Source organism: Miniopterus natalensis, chromosome 21 (assembly GCF_054644295.1).
Source record: "Miniopterus natalensis isolate mMinNat1 chromosome 21, mMinNat1.hap1, whole genome shotgun sequence".
NCBI classification, from domain to species: Eukaryota; Metazoa; Chordata; class Mammalia; order Chiroptera; family Miniopteridae; genus Miniopterus; species Miniopterus natalensis.
The window spans coordinates 4,683,034-4,708,609 of record NC_142101.1 but is presented as its reverse complement, the minus strand read 5'-3'; the positions used below and the strand labels follow the sequence as shown (position 1 = coordinate 4,708,609).

General features: G+C 49.0%; 1 protein-coding gene across 1 annotated transcript in view; it reads right to left on the bottom strand.

Moving 5' to 3' along the window:
* The window catches only part of NID1 (nidogen 1), a 72,257-nt gene extending 48,538 nt beyond the window's left edge, over window positions 1–23,719 (bottom strand). The window contains exons 1-4 of the mRNA XM_087828888.1: window positions 23,495–23,719; window positions 5,888–6,187; window positions 3,680–3,906; window positions 699–1,066 (exon numbers count right to left, since the gene is read on the bottom strand). Coding sequence (XP_087685014.1) covers window positions 699–1,066; window positions 3,680–3,906; window positions 5,888–6,187; window positions 23,495–23,719 — 1,120 coding nt within the window. The remainder of the gene's footprint in view (window positions 1–698; window positions 1,067–3,679; window positions 3,907–5,887; window positions 6,188–23,494) is intronic.
* Between the last annotated feature and the right edge of the window lie 1,857 nt (window positions 23,720–25,576).

Here is a 25,576-nt window from a genome sequence, read left to right as displayed (position 1 = left end):
ATTTAAAGGCTTGGACTATCCTATTTATATGAGTTTCAATGGGTTACAGGTCAATCTGAAGAGCAAAAATTAATGAACAGTTTAGTTTGAATGTCTTTTATAAGCCAAAGCAAAGCATGCTGGCTTCCCCTCAAAATGTAGCAAAAACCTGATGTAATGCAGTTGACTAGAAGATACTGCACTAAAACAGGAGACCTACTTATTCTGTATTTTAAAATCTTCACAAAGTGACTCTGAAGCTTACAGGAGCTGGGAGGAAAAATAATCAGCTGTTCTCGTTCCAAAACCAAGAGGAAGCGGACGTCAAAGACCCACTGCGTCAGCAGCCAAAGGGCCTTCTGAAATGTTTTCTCAGGTGGGTGAGTATACTTCTGATCTCAAAAATCACAAATAAGAAACTTGACTTTCAAAATAATTCTAAAGCACTTTTCTCCTTGAAACAGACAAAAGGGAATAATAAGGAACTTGAAAGAGGCCACTCTCCGCAGTCTCCATAACCACGGGCCTAATCCCCAACGAGGTCTGGAGGCCTCGAAGGTGCGGGCCTGTCTGGATGCCCCGCACCAGCTCTGCCCGCCGCCCAGCGCTCGTCCTCACACCCCACCACAGAAAGCACACGGCGGGCACCCCTCCAGCACCTGCCCTGTCTGGAAACCCAGGTGTCTAAGGGTGTACCAGCTGCGCTGCAGCAGCCTTACCAACTTCCGTTTCCTCAACTTCATCCACGTCTATGACCTGCGGGTGCTGCTGGGGGAACCTCTCCCCGGGCAACTGGAAAGACCTGGTCCTCTCAGTGGAAGGCCCGGCGGGTCTGTCGGTGGCCAGGCGGCGGGGGGAGGCTCTGTGCCTGCTGTGTGGGCCAGTGTCTCCCCTTCTCGGGGCCTCAGAGGGGAAGAGAGTGGTGCCCACATCCTCTGGGCCCAGACTTGGCACGGAGTCATAATCTTCATCATCATACTCTTCATCGTCGAGTCCCAGGCTAACGTCCGAGGACACCACGCCACTGGCTGTGTCTGGACTCCCAATCTCAAACACCCAGACGCCCTGCTGCCCAGAGTTGCTGCTCCTAGGAGAAAGGACAGGCTTCTTGGAAACAGGCCCCCACTACCCAGAAGCAGGAGCCCTGCGGATCGGTGTCAGTCTGCGATGCAGCTGGGCTGGAGGGTGGGCGAGCAGATGGGGTCATGCGTGGTCATCGCAGAGCTAAAGCTATCAAGGCCATTCGGTGAGGCTGCATCCAAATGGACACAGACCAGCAGAGACTGACCTTCTGCCTTTGAAGAGGTGCTCTCCAGGGACACTGCCAGGCCTTACAATGCGATTTATACTAACCCCTGGTCATATGCCCCCCATGAAAGCAACCTGTTGACTGGAGTCATTCATTTCATCTGTTACTATCTTTCCTTGGCATGGTGTGATATAATAAGAATTATATACAGTTGACCCTTGAACAATGCACGGTCAGGGGCACCAACCCCCATGCAGTCAAAAATCAGCATATAACCTTAGACTCCCCAAAAGCTTAACTACTAAATGCCTGCTGTTGACTGGAAGCCATACAGATAACATAGTTGATTAGTACATATTTTGTATGTTATATGTATTATGTACTGTATCCTTAGAATCAAGTAAGCTGGAGAAAAGAAAATGATATTAAGAAAATCATAAAGAAGAAATACATTTACAGTGTTGATTGAAAAAAATCACCATATAAATGGACCTGCAGTTCAAGCCCACCTTGTTCAAGGGTCAGTAGTATTCGGTCTTTGTCTCTAGTTCCGGCATCCAGCTCCTAAATCCCTGTCATCTCTGGACTGATAAGAGTGTCTTTTTTTATTCTAATGAGATGACTGGTGGCTGGGGACCCTAGAGAGCTTCTAGATGGGGGCTGGTCAATGAAAAACGAAGGCGTGATTAGAGGATTGGAATTTTCAGCTCCATGCCGAGTTCCAGGGAGGGGAGAGGAATTAGAGACTGAGTTTATCACCAGTGGCCATCATTTAATCAATCATGGCTGGTAATAAAAAAAAAACAAAGGATGAGGTTGGAGAGCTTTTGGGGTGGTGAGCACATCGAGGTGATAGGAGGGTGGTGACCCCAGAGAGGCAGAGAAGACTGGTGCCCCCTCTCCCTCCTATACCTTGTTCTGTGCACCTCTCCTATTTGGCTGTTTCTGAGTTGCATCTTTATAATAAACTGGTAACACCATGTCAGTGCTTTCCTGAGTTGTGTGACTTGGGCAGGGGGGGGTTGCAGCCTGGGACTTGTGACTGGTGTCTGAAGTGGGGGCGACTTGTGGGACAGAGCCCTTCACCTGGGGGTCTGTGCTAACTCCGGGCAGTTAGTGTCGGAATTGAACTGAACTGGAGGACACTCGAATGGTGTCTGAAGGGTTGGAGAATTGGTTGGTGTGGGAAAGAAAGCCACATATTTGGTGTCAGAAGTGTAGTTAGTGAAAACAGTAGACTTGGCTTATGAGAAATCCCATGTCTGTTAGCTGTGGAATCTTAGTCTCAGTTAACCTTCTTATGCTCAAAAAGAACAGTGAAATGCAAATGAGATTCAGACTCTAAAGGCATTTTATAATTACAAAACACAACAGACTAACCCTAATCTCCACTTGCTGCTGCACCGTTTTTACTCTTACCAGATTATACAGTGGAAAGAAGGGACCTCCACTACTCGGTGGAGAGCACTGAGCAAAAGCCTGGGGAAGGGGATCAGGAGAGTCCTACAGAAACAGGGCATCCAGTCAACCTGTCCGCCCGCGCCCCTCGGGAGAGCCAACTTAGATTTTAGAAACTCTGCAAGCCAGTTATTAAACACAGCTGTTGTACAAAACTAAATGATGTAAAATTACAATGAAATAAGTTATATTTTTGAAAAGGCAATAAATACTCAAAACTCATCACATTTGAATTATGTTACTATTATCTATGTTCTTGAGGTTATTTGTCTACTGCACCTGTATGGTATGAACACTGTACAATGGTTCATCTTCTCTCATCTCCACGTGGAGCAGGGTGACCTGAACAGCTGGAAACTGGCCGTGGCTGGAGCGTTTACACCACAGAAATAGGCAAACACTGTAAGCGAGGGCTTTTCCACACCTGTAAAGCCGGCTGTTAAGCAGCTACCAGCACACCATTAAGTTAAAGCAGAGGAGCTTTAGACTCAATTTGATAATATGAAATTGGGGGTGGGGGGGAGTCTTTATTTTTTAAAGAATGTTGGTAGAGAAAAGGTTTTAATTTTAGAAAAGGCATCTGACCTTTCTCCCCTTTTGCCAAATTCTACAAAAGAGCCTGAGAGAGCAGTGTTTCTGTTGTAGGATTTCCTGCCTAGTCAATGTAGGGAAAGGGTGTTCTCAGCCTTGGGTTCATAGCAAGAGATGGGCTTGAAACACTTTATTTCTAACTTTATACTTATAAAGGAGATGGTAGAAACTGTTTCAAATGAGGATGACACCTAAAAAACAGTACACCTGTGCATTCTAAGAGTATCTTCCCTTGAGTTCATCAGAAAAAATGCTACATAATATAAAAACTATACACAGAATTGCAACCCAAGGAACGTTTTTAGGTAATGTTCTGTAATGCCCATTACATTACCCTTAATAAAATAATAAAGTGCTGATCTTATTAAGGGGGGAAATCTACTGAAGAACAAAGAAGCATACTTGGCCAAATTTTCAATTGATTCTCTGTCGTTAGCAAATATGTTATAAGCGCCATCGCTGCTCCACAGGAGTCCCACCAGCCCTTGGCTGAAGGCGACCATGGCTGGGACCTGGCTCTTGTCCCTCTTTGAGAACGTCGTCGTGAACTGCAGACCGTCTTCAGGGTAAAGGAAAATGGCGTAGGAGCTGGAGCCAGAGGAGGCCAGGACCGCCTGGAAGGTGTTTCTCTGTGAAGATGGGTCAACATTCAGTCACTCAGGAAAGTATCTACAGATCTTAAAACGTGCTACTCGCCAGACTCTACGTGAAATGTGCAAAGATGGCAGTGTCCTCACCTTATTTTAAAAGAAGGAACAAGTATTCCAGGACAGCTCCACTGGAATGCCTCTAAGGCTGTGGCAATGTGAAATTTTCTAATGAATTAATGGATACCTTCTGCATAACTGTGACCCTCAGGTTAACCATAATTATAGAGACCTAAAAATCTCACGCAACTTAGCAAATTCTTACCCTCAGAATTTGTATCTACGGCCACTAAGCATGTTCAGCCACGGTCATCATTAGGCATACATCACTGAGCCTACGCACCATAGAGCACGAAAGAACGTGAGTTCTGGGTGGAAACAGATCTGGATCCAAATCCTCACTCATCACCGGTGTGTGACCTTGGGCACGTTACCCAAGCTCTCTAAGCCTTGGTTTCTGAATCTGTTGGAGATAAAACCACCTCCTTCATAGGAATGGCAGGAGGGCCAGTGAGATAACATACGAAGGGCCAGGCTCAGAGAAAGTACTCCTTAAATGTGGAACCTTTCCTATGTGCCAGGCGTTGCCCTGGGCACGTGGATACGGACAGTAAGAAGACACAGTCCCTGCACTTGAGGATGTACGGTCTGGAAGGGAGACTGACATGTGAACAAGACATTGCCAAGCCGGGGAACAGATTCTATAAGGGTGTCAGTGCTGTAGGGGTCACAGGAAGACATGCTGACCCTGGGCAGGTGGGAGCGGAGGGGCTGGCCAAGTCTGAAGGAGCACCTGCAAAGGGGTCAGGGCAAGGATGTCACAGCAGAGAGGACAGCGAGGGCAAGATGCTGCAGGTGACAACATACAGTTGCTGCAGAGCATGTGCGGGCAAGGGGTAGGTCAGGCTGCAGAGGCAGGCAGGGCTCTTCACGGGGGGCTGGGCATTTGTCACTCAGGGCAAAGGGGACACATCCTCTAGAAATCGAAGGTCTGACACAGCGTTCAAGTACAGCACTGAGATACAGGTGACAAAGCAAAATGTGTTGGCCAGGCCCATACAGACCTTCCCAAAGGGTGATCTATGGGAGGTGATGTGTCTTACTTGGGACGGAAAAGGGGGGGTGGCCAAAAGGTGGGGGGGACTGCTAAGTTAATCAGAATGAAGCAGATTTCTTTATGGCAGTGCTTTTCAGCGTGAGTCAGCAAGAGGAGTCACGCGTGTCGAATTTCCCAAACGGACTTGGCCAGGGAGGACTTTTCCTCGGGGACCGTGTGGGACAAGTGTCCTGTGCATGCACGCTGGGACATGCCCGCTGAAATGGGTGCTCTGGGACCTGTCAAGTTTCTCCCTACTGTGTGATCCTATGAAAATTAGATAACGGGGGAGGCGAAATTATTTTTCCAAGGAGAGACTGAGGCATGTCTTAAGAGTGACTTCCGATCTAGAGCTGGCTCCTTGACCTACTCAGATGCCCCCTTCAGGACACGTCCGAGCTCTGCACCGCTTTATGGCTGAACTTGTGTCTGAAACATCCCCAGGTGCAAGGGGCTCTGTCTCCCCACCCAGAGTGTGGACTTTGTCTTCATTTCTTCACTCCCTTCAGGATTATGTGGTCACTTTAACCTTCACTTCATATTAATAATGTCCCTATTTAACCACAAACGACCTCCCACTATCCAACCCAGAGTAAGAGCAGCCAGGGGGTGGGATTCATCAACCTTATGCTCCATGTGGAAGTTTCTCAGGGACTGGCTTTCTTTCATCCGGTCACCACTGAAACAGAGGTTTATGGCCTTGCAGGTAAGGAGCTGGAGCTTTCGGACCTACAAGTGACGAGCCTGCTCATTTTGTTTTGGGTGTCCTGCCTTTATCAGTGACACAGCACACGGTACCTCAGAGTAGCACCAGCCAGGTGGAGCCGACCTGTGAGACTCTGCACTGGAACCTGGGTGAGTGCTCACCTTGTCTTCCTGGGTGGGGTCCTCGCTGGGCCCTTGGTAGGGGGCGACAGAGTCCCAAGTGACAACCACCACACTTTTGGGTTGGAAGGAGGCTTCCGGGAACCCTCTCTGGACACACTCCGCTGCCAGCTGGGTGACGGAGGGGGAGAAGTCCTCTCGATAGTAAACCTTCCCAAGGCCGTCTGTTGTGTCCAGGTCTGCCAGGAATGGTGCCACTGCTCCAAAGGTCGGAGGGAAGAGCCCAGGATGGGATTCTGCGGCCGGGGGTTCACTCATGGCAATGAGGCCATTTGTGGTGACCTGCCAAAACCAAGCAGAGTTAAAAGGAGCACAGAAGTGACGTTTTCTACAGGGGAGACTGGGCGCCCACTCAGAGAACAGGTGCCCACACAATGCCAAATACAGCAGAGTCGGAGGAAGATATGACCCTGAATGGTAGAAAGCAGTTTTTTCCTGGGCAAATGTCCTGGGGACACCAGTCCCCAAGGACAAGTGTCTTAAGGGTCTCAGGTTTCCCTTAGGTGCGAGCTTTGTATCCTGCAAAGCCTCAGCATAAGTCATTATTAAAGCCTTCATTCATTTTCTCAGCGAGCTGAGTAATCCTTACATACCAGGCCGCTGAGTTCTACAGACTCTGCCTTCAAGGAACCCACAGTCCAGAAAAGTCTGAGGAAGATGGACCCAAACAGATGATGATGGAACAAGTGAATGAGAAGAGAATTGTCTAGAAGGAAATCTGAATGGGGCATATGGTGTCGTCTTGAGTAGTTTACTGTCATAGAATAATAGCTAACACTTATTGGATGTTCACCATGTTCTGGGCATCATACTAACACCTGAGTCTCAGAGGAACCCCACAGGACTAGGGACCACCAGTATCCGTGTTCTCAGATGAGGGAAATGAGGCACGTGAATCAGTTTGTCCAAAGTTACCAGTAAGTGGCAACACTGGGATGTGAGCCCAGGGAGCCCGCTCCACACTGGCTGTCATCACCACGGTACAACTTTCTTGAAATCGGCTATCACTGCCTGGGACTAGGCACCACCGTTCTCATGCAGTGGAAGCCCATGCTCCTTGGGAAAATGGGAAGGACAAACAGCCCCGTGGGGGGAGAGGGCACTGGCCCCTGCAAAGCCAGGCGACAATGTGGCTTTGACCTGCTCATGTTCTCGTTAGCGCACAACCCACTGATGACACAGAGTCCACTCCACTGGTCTTTTTACTTCAAGTATCTGAGAGTCAAAAAAATAAAATAAAATCCCTAATCAGATGGGAGAGACTTTGCAAATGGCACCTCAGTTTGCACTTTAAGGGGCTGAGGTTGGAAAAACGCCAATGCGACAGGGAACTCTTGATTGTCCAGGAGAGCTGAAGGCCTGTTGGCCTCTTAGTCACTTATTTCCCTCCCTCCTCCAAACACACCCTTATCCTTCAGTCACTTCAGACCTTGTTCCTGGAGGAGAGGCCATAGGTGACAAAAAGGCCAGGAACTTAAAACACAATCCTTGCAACATGCCCAGAACTGGGTGAAAAGGCTCCATGTGGTGGAGCCAACTGAATACTCAACGGAGCTTAGGGAGTGAACTCAGCGCACCTCCCCCTTTACTCAACTTCCTGGGCTATGAGCTGTTTAAGGGACATACTTCTCATCACCTGGCACAAGCAATACTTTCTGGAGCACGCAGACAGGCTGCAGAGACGCGTCAGGGAGGAGCTGGCCCAGCTGGCTCTGCCCCACCCCCACCCAATCACCTCCCAGCTGGCGGGGGCGTGGGAAACTGCTCACTTTCTCAAGACACCAGAAGTTGGCAGTCATCAGCTGCTAGTAGGAAGTGACACACAGGGCCACATACAGACAACTTGGTTTTAAAAATCTGTTTTTCCAGTGAAATTTAAGTCAGTCCAATGGTTTAGAAAAGACGAACAGTGCCTTTTATTATTTAGAATCTGGGCACAGGAATGTTCCTATTTCCATAAGAAATGCTTTAGGGATGGAGATTCAGAGCCCAGTCACTAAGCTCTGCAGACACTCTGTACAGAGCTCAGATGACCCCCATTAGTGCCAGTTTTGGAAAATGATTTTTCAGCCAGTTTTCCTGCACATTCAACTCAGTTGTCGGTGATCCTAAAGAGAGATGACAGCAAAGATAAATATCATATACAGAACATCAGAAGTTGCATTTGATTTTTAGCTTTAAACAACCCCCTCCAGTAAACTTTATTTTCAGATACACCATTGACGGCAAGCAGGATGGACAATATTTAGTACGTTCAGGTGCCAGTCTCATCTGACAAACATGTCAAGCACACGATGCTCCTTGTGCCTTTTCTCCATCTTTCTAAAGTGCCATGGACCAATTCAATAGGAGGGCAGGGAACACAAAGGAAAGGCATCTAGGAGGCCAGGAGGACAGTCTCCAAGGGGACTAGGCTGGGAACACTGGAGTGATTCACAGCCATCTGTCCTGCTGCCCAGGGCTGCCCCACACGGCCATTCACCCAGTTGCTTAAGCTAGGACATTCCATCACCCGATGTCCTGTGTCCTGCCTCTGGAGGATCTGGCACCTTCTCCATCCCCACAGCCACTAGCACCCCTCCCCCACCGCATGCAGTCACATGACTGGCTCTGCCTCAATCCTTTAGGGCTCAGCTAAAGTAGCACCTAGGAGAGCTTTCTCTAACCATCCACGTAGGCTCCTCGCCCCTCCTTCTGCCTCCTTCGCTCCCTGATCCCGATTTATAGCTCCACCTCCTATTTGTTTCTTCCCAGGAGCGACCACAGTTTGTAATGACCTCACTGTCTGCTTGCTGGCTGGCTGCTGTCCCCACTATGCAGTACATCCCCTGGGGGACCAGGACCACATCAATCTTGGTCACTGATGTAGCTATAGATCTTACAGGTGGCCTGGCATGTGTTGGTCCCCTCCCTCCCTCACTTCCTTCAGGAAATGGGGTAGGGGATTTCATGCAGGTGGTTCGAGAAATTATGCCTGAAGGTGTGAGAGCCATGAGGGACCACAGCATTGGGTGTGGCTGCAGTTCTTTCCACAGGCGCATGACACTGAAACGAATGGCTAAGCAAAGAGTTTGCATAAATATGAGCCTATAACTTGAATCTGAGCAAGTCTCTAGATCTACCTACCAGTTTACAGGAAAAGCAGGGGACAGAACATAAATGACACCATAGAGACACGCTTAGTAAAGTCCAGATCATGGGACATTCTCCAGGACAAAACCCAGTTTCTGTATTAAACACACTGCAAGAAAAAACAAGGCACAGGAACCTGTAGATTTAAGAAGTCCTAAATAACATGTCTACCAGATGCCATGTGTGGTCTCTGGATCCTGACTTAAACCAAAACGCAAAAGAAAACATTTTATGAACCTATTTGGACATTGGATGATATTAAGGAATCATTACTTATTTTTTAGGTGAGATTGTGAATTTTGCAATTTTGTTTTAAACAGTCATTTTTTTAGACATACATCCTGAAATATTTAGAATGAAATAAAATGTTTGGGATTTGCTTAAGAATAACTCAGTTTTGTTGAGGGGAAGATACTGGGAATAGGCAGATAGAAATGTACCAAGACAAGCCATAAACTGGATTCCAAGATGGTGGTGGATTAAGTGGAAGCTACACTGACACTCTTCCAGGACCAAACTGGAATTACAACTAAAACATAGAAAAACCATCCTGAATCAAATGAAGATGAGCTGGAGAGCACCCTCATAACCAAGGACGGAAAGTGGAGACCACATAGAGACTGGTAGGAAGTGCAGAGGTGTGAGAGGGCTGGCTGGGCTCCCACAGGCAGCAGCTGAAGGTCTAGAGAGAGATCTCAGCTGTGGGGGGCTCTCACTGCAAACTCTGGGATTTAAACCTCAAGCTGGGCTCCCCAGCACAGAGCACCAGAACTGAGAAAGGTGCCCACATAGCAACTGGCTGTGAAAAGCAGCACGGTTTCTGTCTGCCAGGGAAATACACCTAGAAATGGAGGCACCCTCTTAGAGGGCAATGCACAGTTTCGTGTGCACTCACTCACCTTGGGCTCCAGATGAAGGAGGGCAGAGTGGACTAGGAATGCTGTCTCTGGGGACAGAGCTCAGAAGGCAGCCATCTGGATTCCTGTGCCAAGTCATTCCCCCATTGGGCAGAGGACATCTTTCTCAGGCAGACCTTTACCATCCAAGCAGCTTTTGCCTGTGGAAATCATCTCCCCCAACCCAGCAGCTTTTGCCTGTGGAAATCATCTCCCCCAACCCAGTGCTACAGCCTGAGGCACATTAAGAGACTGAGAATAACAATCAGCCTGCAGGCAAATTTGGTCTCTGGGTACTTTGAGTCTTTGCCCGATCTGCTTCTGGTCCCAGGGCTTAGAAAAGCAGACCTTAGTGCGCATCTTGGTCCTTTCCAAACATGCCCACACCGAGCACAGGGTGCCACAAGCTATAGATTGCTGATAGCTCCAAACAGGGTACTCAAAGCCAGTCACAAACAGCGTCTGACATTGGCCTGCACCAGAGACCCTCCAAAAAGACTGGGAGTCCTAGCAGATCTGCCTAATACATAGAAACAAACCCAACAGGTAGCCAAAATGGGGAGACAAAAAAAAAAAAAAAGCAAGCCCCAAGTGAAAGAACAAGAGAATTCTCCAGAAGAAGAGATAAATGAAATGGAGATAACCAATCTATCAGATACAGAGTTCAGGATAATGATTGTAAGGATGCTCAACAGCATGAGAAAAGACATGGAATCTCTAAAGGAAATTAAGAATGACATAGCAGAAATAAAGAATACATTGGAAGGAATAAACAGCAGATTAGAGGAAGCTGAGGATCAGATCAGTGAATTAGAAGACAGGGTAGAAAAATCACTCAATCAGAGAACCAAAAAGAAAAAAACAATTAAAAAACAGGAGGACAGTTTAAGGGAGTTGTGGGACAACATGAAATGTAACAATATTCGCATCATAGGAATGCCATAAGGGGAAGTAAGTGAGCAGGGGTTAGAGAACCTGTTTGAAGAAATAATGGCAGAAAACTTCCTAACCTGGTCAAGGAAAAAGTCACACAAGTTCAGGAGGCACAGAGAGTTCCAAGCAAGAAGAATCCAAAGAGGCCCACTTCCAGACACATCATAATTAAAATGCCAAAATTTAAAGACAAAGAGAGAATCTTAAAGGCAGCAAGAGAAAAGAAATATGTTACCTACAAAGGAGCTCCCATAAGGCTGTCAGCTGATTTCTCAACAGAAACTCTACAGGCCAGAAGGGAATGGCATGAAGTATTCAAGGAAATGAAAAGCAAGGATCTGAAACCAAGACTACTCTATCATTCAAAATAGATGGTGAGCCCAGCTGGCGTGGCTCAGTGATTGAGCATCAACCCATGAACCAGAAGATCACAGTTCGATTCTTGGTCAGGGCACATGCCCTGGTTGTGGGTTTGATCCTCAGTAGAGGGCGTGCAAGAGGCAGCCGATCAATGACTTTCTCTGATCATTGATGTTTCTATCTCTCCCTCTCCCTTCCTCTCTCTGAAATCAATAAATAATATATATTTTTTTAAAAAATAGTTGGTGAAATAAAAAGCTTCCCATACAAAAAAGGGCTAAAGGAGTTTATTACCACCAGACCAGCATTGCAAGAAATGTTAAAGAGGGTGCTGTAATAAGTAGAAATAGAAACATAGGTATAAAGAATTAAAATGGCACTAGTTAAGTACCTATCAATAATAACTTTAAATGTAAATAGATTAAATACTCCAATCAAAAGACACCGGGTAGCTGAATAGATAAGAAAACATGACCCAAATATATGCTGTCTACAAAAGAACCACCTCATAACAAAAGACTCACACAGGCTGAGTGAAGGGATGGGAAAATAATTTTCCATACAAATGGAAATGAAAAAAAAAAAAGCTCAGATAGCAATGCTCATATCTGACAAAATAGACTTCATAATGAAGGCTATAACAAGAGACAATAAAGGTCACTACATAACACTAAATGGATATATCCAACAAGAGGATATAACCCTGGTAAACATATATGCACCCAATATAGGAGCACCTAAATATATATTAAAAAAAAAATTCTGGAGAACTTTAAAGGAGAGATTGACAGCAATACAGTCACAATAGGGGACTTTAACACTCCACTGACATCACTGGATAGACCTTCCAGACAAAAAATCAACAAGGGAACAGTGACTCTAAATGACACACTAGATCAGATGGATTTAATTAACATTTACAGGACATTTCACCCCAAAGCTGCAGAATATGCATTCTCCTCAAGTGCACATAGACATTCTCAAAGAAAGACCACATGTTAGAACACAAAACAAGTCTCTACAAGTTTAAGAAGGTTGAAATCATATCAAGCATCTTCTCAGATACACTGCTGGTGGGAAGGCAGACTGGTGCAGCCACTGTGGAAAACAGTATGGAGTTTCCTCAAAAGATTAAATATGAAACTGTCATTTGACCCGGTGATCCCACTTCTAGGTGCAGGCGAAAGCAGATTCAGTCATTAATCCCAGGCTACAGAGCCATGAGGCTCGGGTGCGGCCCAAGTGCAGAAAGAAACAATGATGAATCCTAAGGGTTGCACAGCAGGCACCAGCATCACTTTCTGGGCACCCATTTTTGCTACTTTAAAAATGACGTGGATCATGGGACCAGACGTTAGCTTTGATATGAATGTTGATGAGCACAGGCCAGAGCAGAAATATGTGCTGCAAGACTTCAACCAATTGAGCCACCCGGCCAGGACTACGAAAAGCTTTTAAATTGCTTACACTCCTCCCAAGTCATTGTGTTGTTTCACCTACGAACACTGCACTCTTTTGCATCCATGGTCCCCTCTGCCTCGAAGACCCCTACGCAGCTGGGTCCTTGGCAAAGTGCCATTTCTCCTTGTGAAGCCCCCCGACCTGCCCCAGCAGAGTTACCACGAGCTCCTTTGCACCTCTGCAGTGAACGCCATGGGGTCTGACCTGGGAACAGACTCCTGACTCCCAGGGCACCCGCCCATATTCGCTGTAGGTCACACTGCAAAACCCCAGAGCACTGAAGTGCTCCTGTCAAAGCCTGTCTGTTATATTACTTATTGTCTTTAGGGTAACGCAAACTAACCAAGCATTGCCTAGCTGAGGTTCTTAATTAAGTCCCTTATGGAAAAACAGCTGAAAGGTTAAGGTCCGTGGTGCGTGGGCAGGCTAAACAGCCTTCTCAGACGGTGGATAAAGAAAAATTGAATTTATTTAAGGAAAAGGGATGGGAGATGGGGATATCCAAAGGGAAGAGCTACACAGCACTGAGTCAAAGGGTATTGGGTCCATGATGGCAGCAAAAATATACTTAGGACGGTGACATAAGGAGGAGCATAGAAGCAGCCACAGGAGAGCCTCGCCGGGGAGTCAGAGAGAGAGGGGGCCCTGGAGACAGGTTCAAGGGGTAGGCCCAGGACGCACTGCCGCTGCCCATTGCTCCCCTGGTTGCAAGTCTCGTTGGTCCCCTTGGAGGGAAGAAGGGGGGTGGAGATGGCACTGGTGTGCTCCCCTCGTGGGGAGTGCACCCTGGGTCCTTGGTCCTTTGTATTTATGTCTTTCTTGCAGGTGGAAATCTGAGGGGAGGTCTCAGGGGAGGGTCGCAATAGAATATTCATCAGCTTTCAGGGTCGTGGTCTCTGCTGATTGGTCGGTGCCGGGGCAGGGTTGTTAGTCAGTGGAGCTGGTCCTGAGGCAGCCCTGACGCCACTCGTCTGGTTTTGCCACTTTTCTGAGCCTGGAGCTGAAATTCAACTGAGGCCTAGATGTTATCTTTAGGGAGGAAACACTCAGGGGTCTAAACCGCAGGACCAGCAACGTGCTGAGGGAGGATAGGTTACCTGGGGAAGAAGGTTGTTGTTTCACCAGTTTTGCCCCTTGCGGCTTTCTGCCCTGGTGAGTTCCTGTACCTGCGTCTCTGTACAGCTACTACCAGCACGCAGACCAAGGTAAATATTGCCCTGAAATCTTGCTTACAGTTCACACTGGGAAAAAGAAGTTCCCTTAGCAAAGTTAAACTTCAACTCCGTGAGTTACTCACAACTTAATGCCCCTTTACAGAACACTCTATCCGAAAACTGCAATTATGTCACAAAGCACCCCAGGATGACAGGCCAAGCACCACATGGCTAACAGTTGGAGCCACTTATGTGCAATTGTTTCAACTCAGCTAAGTTAATAAGAGGACGTTCAGAGGAATAACTGTGAACAGGGGACTGTCCCCATTTAAAAGGGCACTTCCTGTCTCATGCTCACCTCTACGGTGACCTTCCAGACAGCACGAACCACTGGGAAAAGTCTAGATGCAGATACTAGATAAATTTAAATGGCATGTTGGATTCCTTACATTAAAATGCACACGGAAGTGAAACAACTGTCGTTTTAGGTTTAAATGAACCTTGTCAAGGTCCTCAGGGCAGAAAGCAGCCGGCAGTGGTGGCAGGAAAGTCTTTTCCAAAACAGATGTGAGAGGAGGTCGGTGCAAATGAGAAACAAATGGGGTCACTTTAGAAATGCAAATGGCTGCACTGAGAAGACAATGAAATTCATCAAGTTGCAAAAGCGAACTCCAAGGGTGGGAGGAAGCAGTGGCTTTAGGTAAAATAACTGAGGGAGATACGGAAAGGCAACAAACTCGACTACTGTCTGCTAAATCTGAGCCCTTTACTAAAGCTTTTTGCTTTTTTAAAAATTTCATGCAACCATGCCTCTCTTCACATATCCGAAATAGAAAAGGAAATGACTTAATTTAGCTTAATGTCACACGGACAGCAAGCAATTGATGGAATCAAAATTTGCACCCTATATTCGGCCGCCTAGTTTAGAGATATTGGGAGCAAAAGTCATGGAAGCTGCAAAGCTTCATGGGATGGCGCAATGGTTAGAGATTGCGCAGCCAGAAAAAGCTGGAAAACTAAAAGGGCCTAAGAAAAGAAAAGCTTTATAAAAGAGCCCTGGAAATCGCCAAATCCATGACACAATCAGGGTGGAGGCTGACTCATTTCAGCCTACAGCCCAGAGCCTGGGACCTACCCCACCGAAGTTCATGAAGCATTTGTACTCCAGTTATCCCATTAAACCCAGTAAAGTGAGCATTAATATCATCTCATTCTGCATATGAGAAAGAATGAGTTTCAGTTTATAGGACTTGCCTAAGATCTACACTAGAAGTGCCAGAACAAAACTCTTGAGTCCAAATTACAAACATTTTCCATTAACCCTCCTAACCCCGCAGAGCCAGAGAAATGGCTGTGGCTCCCATTAAAAATAGAAACAAAAGGATTAGTAAGTAAAAGTAAGGGACAACCTAGCGGCAATAGTTAAGAGATGAATCAATGTTTGCAACCTAATCCAGTTAATAGCTAATGAACAACTCTGGATTGGTTACCCATCTCTTCTACCCAATTTCTACCCAAGATGATCTTCCAACATTTTTAAGTGATTGGATCTTTAAATTTTAACTTCTGTGTGTCTATCAGAGAAGAGGCGTAGCAGTGTCTGCCCTTCAGTATTCCAGAACAGGAGATCGGGGAGGAGGACCGGACCTGTCCAAATCTCCAGTCTCTGGGGAGAAACGTGCTCCTCCTTAACACCTGGGGTCAGATGTTTACCTGAACCCACTGGAGCACTAGGTCTCCCTTAGTTTGGATTACATGAATCCCTTAATTTGAAATCATAGGGAAATTATAGAGAAAGGGTTAAGCATTCATGGCCTTTCCAGGATGATCATGCATCAGTGTAACTCAAAGGCCCTAGTGGTGAGGGAAAGCTCTTCTTTACAGAAGTATGCCAGCCAATAAATGTAGAAAGAATGATGGAAACAAGCAAGCAAACAAGCCAAACAAAACACCATTTGGCAACCTTAATTTAATATTGACTCAGGCAAGGATCATCGGTGGATGCTAAGCCACTAGGTGAAAGGTTGATGGGAGAAGGGACAGCTCATGAGCCAAATCATGACCCTTTAGTCAGCTCGCTGCTCACAGGGAAAAAACACAGTGTTACAGACAAGATCCAGCTGTCACCTCCTCAACACTGGCAGCTAGCAGAGCAACAGCCAAACCTCGCTTACCTCCCGATGTTACACAATACGATATACATAGCTTCATTCATGAAGCAGTCCTGTTACATGATGTTTAACCTCAACAACAAAAACACAAATAACCCAATTTAAAAATGAGCAAAGATATGAATAGAGATTTCTCCAAAGAAGATATACACATGGCCAATAAACACTTGAAAAGGTGCTCAGCATCATTAGCCATCAGGGAAACGCCAATCAAAACCACAGGGAGATAGCGCTTCACACCCATTAGAATGGCTGGAATCAAAGTCAGGTAACAAGTGTGGGCGAGAATGATAAGTTGGAATCCTCGCACATAGCTGGGGGGAATGCAAAATGGTGCCACCACTTTGGAAAACAGTTTGAAAGCTCCTCAAAAGTTAAACATAGAGTTACCATAAGACCCAGCAATTCCGCTCCAGGGTCTATACCCATGAGAACTGAAAGCAGATACCCACAAACCAACTTGTGCACAAACATTCACAGCAGCATTATTCTTAATCGTCAGAAAGGAGAAACAACCTGAGTTACAGACAGTGCTAAGCATTGGGAGGTCAATGTCGTCTGCTGGCCCTGGTCGGTTAGGAAGCCAGGATGGAGTTGGTCCTGGGAGAACGGGGGAGGAGCTGAGAGATAAGAGATGGATTAAGGCAGAGAAGACCGAGAAGAGGGCCAAAGGAAGACCGGGCAAAATTGGAAATAAAGCTAGGAAGATAGGGTGAAACCCCGAATCCATCCCAAGGAGTCACCTTTCCCTGAAGTTAGTACGGAGGGAAGGCATTAAGGGACAGACCTCAACTGGAAAATGTCATTTCCAGGACGGCAGGAAAGGTGCGGTGCAAGGGCCTGCTGAAAAGGTGAAATGAAGAGCTAGTGATTTTCCAAGGTGACCACCATCTTACTCAACCCAATGGGCACCTCTGTCCTCACCTTTTGGCCCCTCAGCAGCATGTGACATGGTGGTCCCTCCTCCTTGATGTACTTTCTACACTTTGTTTCCAGGGCACCTCCCTCGGTTCATCTCTTATCTCAGTTCAGTGTCTGCCGCCGACTCCTCATACCCCTGACCTGTTGGAGGCTCTTCTCTAGCTACACACACTCCTGTGCCTGAGTGCATTTCGCTTTCTTGTTTTAAACACCATCCATGCGCCAATAGTCCCAAATTTATATCCAAAGCCCGGGCTTCTCTTCTGAACGCCAGACTCATATATTCAACTGCCTTCTCCATCCCAGACCCGGGCGTTCAGCAGCTCGTCACCTACTAATGCACAACGTCTGCTGCTTAGCCTCCTGCTCCGCCCCTGCTAGAGTGTAAACTCCTTGAGGACAGGGTCCTTTGTTTGGTTCACTTGTTTTCTAGGTCCTTGCAGGAGTGCCTGGCCCATCGTGGGCACTCGTTAAGTATTTGTTGAATAAATGAATGGAGGGAGGGTGGTGGAAGAACCCTCCGAGGGTGCCGTTAACAAGGAAAAGCGAGTGGCAGTGTAAGTAGCCGAGGGACAAGGGAGGTGAGTAAGTCTCAGTTGCCACGTGGAACCCAAAGTGGCAGGTGAGGATTTGGTTGGAAACATCTGGTATGATTTTGAAAATCTGAAAGAGGTCGTGGCCAGAGACACTGTCATGGAGCAGGCAGGTGAAGCCACAGAGGTTGGCAAGATCTCCAAAGAAAGGAGTAACTGAGCAAAGGGAATCCAAGCCGTACTCTGTGACTCCAGGGGCTTTCGAGTCGGTTTGTGGACAGAGGATATATGAGAGGAGCAAAGGACACATTTGCAGCGATCACAGTGCACTGTAGACCTCGCTCGGCTACTGAGGGGTCTGGAAATGAACCCGGTCGGATGGAGTCCTCACGGACTCTGAGCGCCCCAGGTTCGGGGTGTTGATCTGCTATCACAGGACACTGGAGTCACCTGTCCCCTGTGTCTCCCTCAGCTCTGAAACCTCCGTGAGGGCAGGGTCCCGGCCATTCTCAGTTGCTGTATTTCACAGAGCTTATGGCCCTGCACCTAGCACAGTGCCCCCGACACGAGTCCCTTGTTAAACACGGCAGGATGACTCCAGCTTTGAAGAAAGTGAGTGGCCTACACTGGCAGAGAAGGCAGGGTGAAAACAGAAAACTAGCAGCTCTTGAAGGATGAGTTAAATTTACCCTATGTAAGGAGAGATTCCTGTACGTGGTATAATGAAAATCTGTGGGGCAAGGAGATGAGTCAGAATAGAGGTATAAATTATCTTTGCTACCAAGGATAAACTTTTATGATTTTTTCACAACATGAAGGATTTTATTTCCAAAACAAACCAAACTTATCAAATAACCAACTCATTTCTCCATTTTTATGATCAAAACATAAATAACTTAATATGCAATAAAATCATGTTCTAGAAATTCTGTTGGTCTACACAGCCAACTGGAACTACTGATCGGCATGAGACGACCAGCATTAATAAACTGAGAACTAATCAGAAAGAATATATGCACCCCATGTTCATAGCAGCGCAGTTTACAATAGCTAAGGTCAGGAAACAGCCCAAGTGCCCATCAGTAGATGAGTGGATAAAAAAGCTGTGGGACATTCACACCATGGAATACTACGCAGCTGTAAAGAAGCAGGATCTCGTACCCTTTAGGACATCAGGGAGGGACCTGGAGAAAATTATGCTGAGTGAAATAAGCCAGGCAGAGAAAGACAAACATCACATGATCTCGCTTATATGTGGAATCTAAAGAACTTAATAAACTGATGAACAGAATAGATTCAATGACATGAAGCACAGACCAGACTGATGAATGTCAGAGGGACGGAGAAGGGTGGGTGGGTGGAGGGGGAGAGAGTAACCAAAGAATTTATATGCATATATGCACAACCCAAGGACACGGACAATGGTGGGGAAAGGGACTGGGGAGGGGGATGGGACGGGGTGGAACGGGTCATTGGGGAGAAAAAGGGACATCTGTAATATTTTAAACAAAAATAAAATTTAAAAAAATAAACTGAGATGATAAAATTCTAGTCAAAAAGGGAAAATGTTTTATTCTTCTGTACAACCTCATTATATTTCTGAAGAACTCTTGCCCAGGGAGGTCCGTTCGTTGGCCAAGGCCGCAGAGCTCATGTGAGCCCAGGGGGTCAGTGCACCGGTTGGCTACATTTACAGACTGGTCCATTCCGCACTCATTACCCAGAGTGGGGAGCAAAGAATGCTCCCCACTGGGACTGCTTCACTGCTGGGACTGTACTGAGACATCATCCAAAAATTAGAGGTCACTGTATGGGGAGAACCAGACCTTCTGAGGGAAGTCTGCCACGGCCCACAGGATGGCCCTCCACCCTGCCATGAACATTTCCTTCTCCTGCCTTTGAACAGCTCTCAGACTACGGCCATTAGATCAGCAGCTCTCAAACATTTTGGACTTAGGATCCTTTACACTCTTAAAAATTATTCCAGACCCTCCAAAAGCTTGTATTTATTATTTGGTTATATAGGTCAATATTTATCATGTCCAATATTTATCATGTCAGGAATTAAAACCAAGAAAAGTGTAAATATTTATAAAACTTAAGTAATATGAACTCATTCGATGCTAACATAAATATCATTATTTTTTTTCAAAAATAAAATTCAAAAGTACTTGGAGAAAGAAGTGTCATTGTTTTACATTTACATCAATGTGATATCTGGGTTAATGGAAGGCCACTGGACTCATGTGATCTGTTGGGAGTGGTATCTCAGGTCATGCAGCCTCTGGTGACCTCCACTGCATACACATGAGAACATGGGACATAAAAAGCAAGTAACATTTTAGTATTATTAGAAAAGAGTTCTGACCCTGTGAATTTCTTAAACAAGTCTCCAGGACACCCAGGGGTCCCCAGACCACACTTTGAGAACTGCTACCTTAGATCATTACTAAAGGGCTGTAAACCCAGCTCAGCTTGTTTCTCACTACCCCAGTCCAGTAAACCAGCTTCTCGGGGCTCCCATGTTCCTCCCCAGCCTGAATGCTTGCTTGGAGGCCTACTGGCTGCACCCCCATCCCCAACCCCACCTTCTCCTCACACCTTATGTGTGACTGGTCAGAAATCCTGTTGGTGCATCTTAGATCACCTCTCAGGGTTGCCCTGTTCTCTCCTTGCCCCCCTTCCTGTAAGCCCTCATCCCACATGTCCGGATAAATCAGCAATGTATGGGACTGATTTTCCTGCGCCCAAACTCTCCCTGATTGTCCATGCTATCTTGCAAACCACTGCCCGACTTACTAACTAAAGACAGGCATGCCTCGTGTCCAGCTACAGACAGCTTACCCCCAACCACCGTCCTCTAGCCATGCTTCATGACCCTCCACGCAGTGTTTTCCATCGCTTGGCCCCACAGCCTCACCTCTCCCTGGATCTGTGCCCGTTGCCACTATGGGTGGGGGAACCACCTCACCCACTGCCTCATCGGCTCAGCCATGTGACTTGCTTTAGTCCATGAGATATTAGGAGACATGACCCAAGCAGAGGCTTGAAAAGCACTTATGCATTTCTGTTTACTCTCTGGGCTCTGACAGACCCCATGAAAGACACGCTTAAGCTGACCCTTTGAAGCAGCGCCACCCTGTAGGATTTTTAGTGGTGATGGAAACGTTCCATAGCAGCATTGTCCAAGATAGTAACCACTAGTCACAGGAGGGGATTGAACATCTGAAATGTGTTACTGAAAGGCTGAAACTGTATTTAATTTATCCAATTTTAAATAGCTACATATGTCTAATGGCTACCATAGTAGACAAAACAGCTCTGGAGGATGAGAGACCCATGGAGCAGAATCAAATCATCCCAGTTGGCCCTGCCAAAGCCACCGTGGATCAGTCCACCCTGCTGCTTCTAGGCAATGAAGCAATAAGGCTTGTTGTTACATGCCAATGAGGTTTTCTGGTTGTTTCTTCAATGAGGTTTTCTGGTTGTTTCTTACGCAGCGAAAGCTAACTGATACATTCTATCTCCCAATCCCACCACCTATCCTGGCAGAAACCTCCTATTTATTCCAGTGGAAACCCTCAGCTCCAGTCGGATCCCATTCCTCACTCCCCCAGCACATGCCAAGCTTGGTCCCATCCTCTGCACTTGCCCCTGCAGTCCCTCCCACCTGGAACAGCCTCTCCATCCCCCCTCCACCCACTGAAATTGAACCTGTCTTTCAAGTCTTAAATGTAACCTCCTCTCTAAAGTCTTCCCTAGCCCACAACAACCCCTCTGTCCATTTCCACATGTTTGGGGCCTGATGCTTGAAAGCTTCATGAATCAGACACAGACTTGGGAGGAATCCTAGTTTGGGCATTTAACTGGTGGTATGGTCTTGGGCAATTACTAACTGTTATTACTATTTCTTCATCTGAAAAAACAGGGGAATTGTTTTGGGGATTAAGCACTGTAAAACTATTATGTCCCTGACACATACTCATCCAATGATTGTTTTCTTTCTTCCCTCCTCCTAGTCTAGTGCCCAGAGCAGTCTAGAGCATCTGGTTCATACTCACACATTCTGTCAATTCAGTTTCTCAGGCAGGGCCACATGAGGATTTTTCTATTGGCTCAGAGAGCATCTACACATCTACAGAGTGGTGCATGCTGGGTGGGGTCACCTCCTGAGAATGCAGCGGTCACCCAGGGTCACACCTCTTTCCAGGGCAGCCCTTATCCAGTGACTGATCAGATCACTGTAATGGCCCAGAGCCCCAGCCCTCTCATTCAGACATGAGACAGCTTTGAAAGGTCATCCCACCTTCAGAGCAAACTGGGGGCTCGCCGAGACCTTTGTTGGGACTATTGCAGCTGTGTTTCCCCTCTGTCAACCCTCTTTAGTCCCCTCCTTCCAGAGGTGTGGATCTGAGGAGCACCCCTAATGAAATCATCTGCCTGCTAAGCTGCATCTCCGAGTCAGTTCCCTGAGAACCCAACTGTAGCACAGATATAAGATCCATAGTGAGCTCTGGGAATCTTTGTCTTCAAAATGCCAATTAAACCCAAACAGACCCAAAGGTATTGTTTGACAGGAATCACTTTTTAGCAATAGATTTTCCAGGTCTTTAGAATGCAGTGTGGTTAGTCTGATGCCATGAGTAAAGGAGGTCCCCATATTTAACACCAGGGTTTTTAACGTGGGGCCAGTGACCCCCAAGGGGGCTCATGAATACAATTCAGTGGGCCTGTTAACTTGGAAAAAGGAATATCACTTTTTTCAGGAACCCGATATTTAGCATTTCCTTCCATTGTGCACAGAGCCAACAATGCAGAGCAGTAGCAGCACTCAATGGCCTAGCCACTGGCAGAAGTCACAGAGATTCTGTCACTCACAGTCACTGCAGGTGTCTCCAATGCTTACAGACCTCATGAGCCTGGCCTTTTGGTAATTACCTGACCCACTGTTGGACCCACTGCTGCATCTCGCTATTTACTGTGGTCAAAAAGAAGTGCACATATAAATTCACAAAAATTTTGTTCTAATATTTTTATCTGTATTTCAACATAATTGCTTTCCTTGGCCATCCCCTGGATTTTATTTTATGCATTTTAAAACACTGCTCTAAAAAGGGTCTTCTAGGCTTCACCAGCGACCCAAGGTCAGCGCAGTCAACTGCTAGGCGACTGTCCCCGCGGGTCTCGGTCGTTTCAGGCAAAGCGAGAGCTCCACGTGGGTGTGGCCGAAGGCACCGTCGGGGGACACAGCCACTCCCGGCCGGGCGGCGGCCGCCGAGGGCCCCCCTTGGAGCGCGCACAGCTTTCTATGAGATCCACATGGCGCGCGGGGGCAGGCGGCGCCACCGGAGGCCTGGCCCGCACCAGAGCGCCCCGGCCCGTTCGGAGCGGGCTTCAGAGAGCTGGGGGTCGCCTGGCCCCGCTCCAGATCTGGGGCCCCATGGTGACAGTGCTCGCTTACAGGAAACTGGGTCACCGGGGAGCCCTGCTTCCCCGGCCTGAACTCTGGGCTGCGACGAGCTCAGCAGAGAGCAGAACCGCCGCCGGGACAGGCGCGGAGCCCGGCGCAGCGGTGCGGGCAGTGCCCGCGCCCGGCGGCCCCTTCCTTCCCCGGCGCTGCGCCCCAGCTCTGGCCACTGCCCCGCAGAGCACCCGCGCCGGGCCCCACCGCGCCGGTGTCCGGTCCCCAAAGGCTCGGACAATGGCGAGACCAACTTCCCGGCCGCGATGTCTCGCACAGCCACCAGGGAGAACTCTCCGCTCGGGGTCCCGGTCTCGGGGTCCCGGTCTCGGGGTCCCGGAGGCAGCAGGGTGCACCCAGGGCCTCGCAGACGGGCGAGCTCCCCAGCCCGCGAGCTCCTTGGGGACGTCGGGGGCCAGGGCGGGAGCGCACCGGTCTCGGAGACGCCGAGCGCGCCCCGCGCGGGCGACCGGCGGCGGGTCTCCGCCCCCGACGCCCCCGACGCCGGCCCCCGGCCCCGGCCCCGGCCCCCGGCCCCCGCGGCCGCCCCGCCCGGGGCGCACTCACATAGACCGAGGCGATGTCGGATTTGTCGAAGAAGCGCAGCGCCGTGCCCAGCGGCAGCGCGGGGGAGACGCGGTCGTCGCCGGGCCCCAGCTCCAGGTCCCCGCGAGGCGGCCCGAAGGGGAAGAGCTCCCGGCGGCGCAGGCAGCCCCCGGGCCCCGCCAGCAGCAGCAGCGGCAGCAAGGCGCGCGCCCACGCGGCCCGGCCCCCGCAGCCCGCCGCGCGCATGGTCCCGACTGCGGCCCGCTACCCCGCGCCCGCTCCCGAGGCCGGAGGCGGGCTGTAACCCGACGCCCCTCGGCGCCCCTCCCCGGCGGGGGAGGGCAGGGGCGGGGGCCGCCCGCCCGCGCCGGGGCGCGCCCTGCCCCCCGAGCCCTCGCGAGGGGCGGGGCGCCCGCGCCCCCGGGCTGGACCTCGGCGCCGGGCGCGGGGCGGCGAGTCCCGAGCGCCCCCGGCTCCCCCCGGACGGCCGCCGCGGGACGGGAGGCGGCACCGGCCGCGGGCTCCGCGCGGCGTCTCGGGTCGGGGCCGCGCCGGGGCGCAGGTGTGTCCCGGGACGGTGGGCCGGGCGCCCCCGAGGCCGCCTGGCGGCGTGGGGGTCGGACCCGCGCGCCCGGCCCCGGTGGAAGAGCGGGAGGCGCTGGGGACCGGCCAGCGGGCCAGGCCGGGACACCTCCTTCACCATCCCTCCACTTTAGCTTCCCTGGGGAGGGGTCCTGGGCTCCCTACTGCGGAAGTTCCTCCAGAAACGGGGTCCCACCCTCCGAGAGGAGCCGCTAACGGGTAACATAATTCAGGGTTAGGCGGGGTCCCCAGGAGCTAGAGGACATCCGGGCCGGAGTCACGGGCCGAGGAGAGCTTCGCGTGGGACGCGGGACTCGGACCCGGTCTCACCGAGAGGCGCAGCTCCAGCCCGAGGCTGGGGACGGGCCGCCCTGGAAAGCGGGGGGCTGAGCTGAGCGTGGCGCCAAGGACCATCCCCGCTGGTGGCCCTCGGAAAGGACTGGGCCAAGGAAAACCTTTAATATCAGATCTAGGGCTTTAACTCGCTCTGACACTCAGAGGAGAGCTATTGAGAGCTCTTGACAACGGAGATAAGTGAGGTAAGTGGTACCCTCAATACCGGCTGGTTATTAATTTGGCACTGGGTTGCAAGTGGAAACATTAGGGGACACTGCAGGGGAAAAAAAGGTTGAGAAAGGAAAAAGTGGAAATTGAGAAGACATGAATCTAAGCAGCATTACGATGAAAGGCATACGACATGATTATAAATTTAATATTCGGGGATGGAGAGGAAAGCTAGAATTGGACGAAAGGTTAAAGCTAGAACCAGGCCGGCCTTTTGAAGTCCGGGAAGAGGACCTGGGACGGTGGGAGCTGGATGTATCTGATGTGTTAGCCTGGAGAGGACAACAGCCGTCCCTGTTTCTGCTGCTAGCTAAAATTGAGGACCTGGGACCCACTTTGGAATAATTCTCATAATAAAACAGCAATTTTCAAAGAATATTCAAGGAGCGTGAGTCCTGAACCAGTAGAAAACATGAGGAACAAGCCAGTGAAATACACCCTCTGAACATAAAGTCTTTGATTGACTCATGACATCGTTTAAATTCATTAGTCATCAGATTTTGACCGCAAGAACGAATGTACCTGCTGAGAAGGGCTGCTGGCGGCTAACTGGGCTCAAATTTATAAACAGGGCCTAGCAGCTATTGCTAAATGGGCCTCCCACTCAAGCCACCTTTAGGGAGAAGCCTGCACTAACTGCCCTCGCCCAGCCAGGTGGGGCTCAGTGGTTGAGCATCGACCTAGGATCCAGGAGGTCAGGGTTTGATTCCCGGTCAGGGCAGTGCCCAGGCTGTGGATTTGCATGGGGATGGACCTATCAGGGACCAGGGGCTGGGCCTTTTCTATATATAAGTCCGCTCTCTGGTGGCCCACAGAGCACACTTTCCTTTCCATTGAAGCTAGCTTTTCCCAGCTGGAGCGGAGGCACAGATAACTGCTTGCCACGCTAGGGTGGAGTAGAGCAGTCCTGGGGGGGGGGGGGGGGCTGGAGCTGAGCAGAGCCTCAGCCATGCTGTT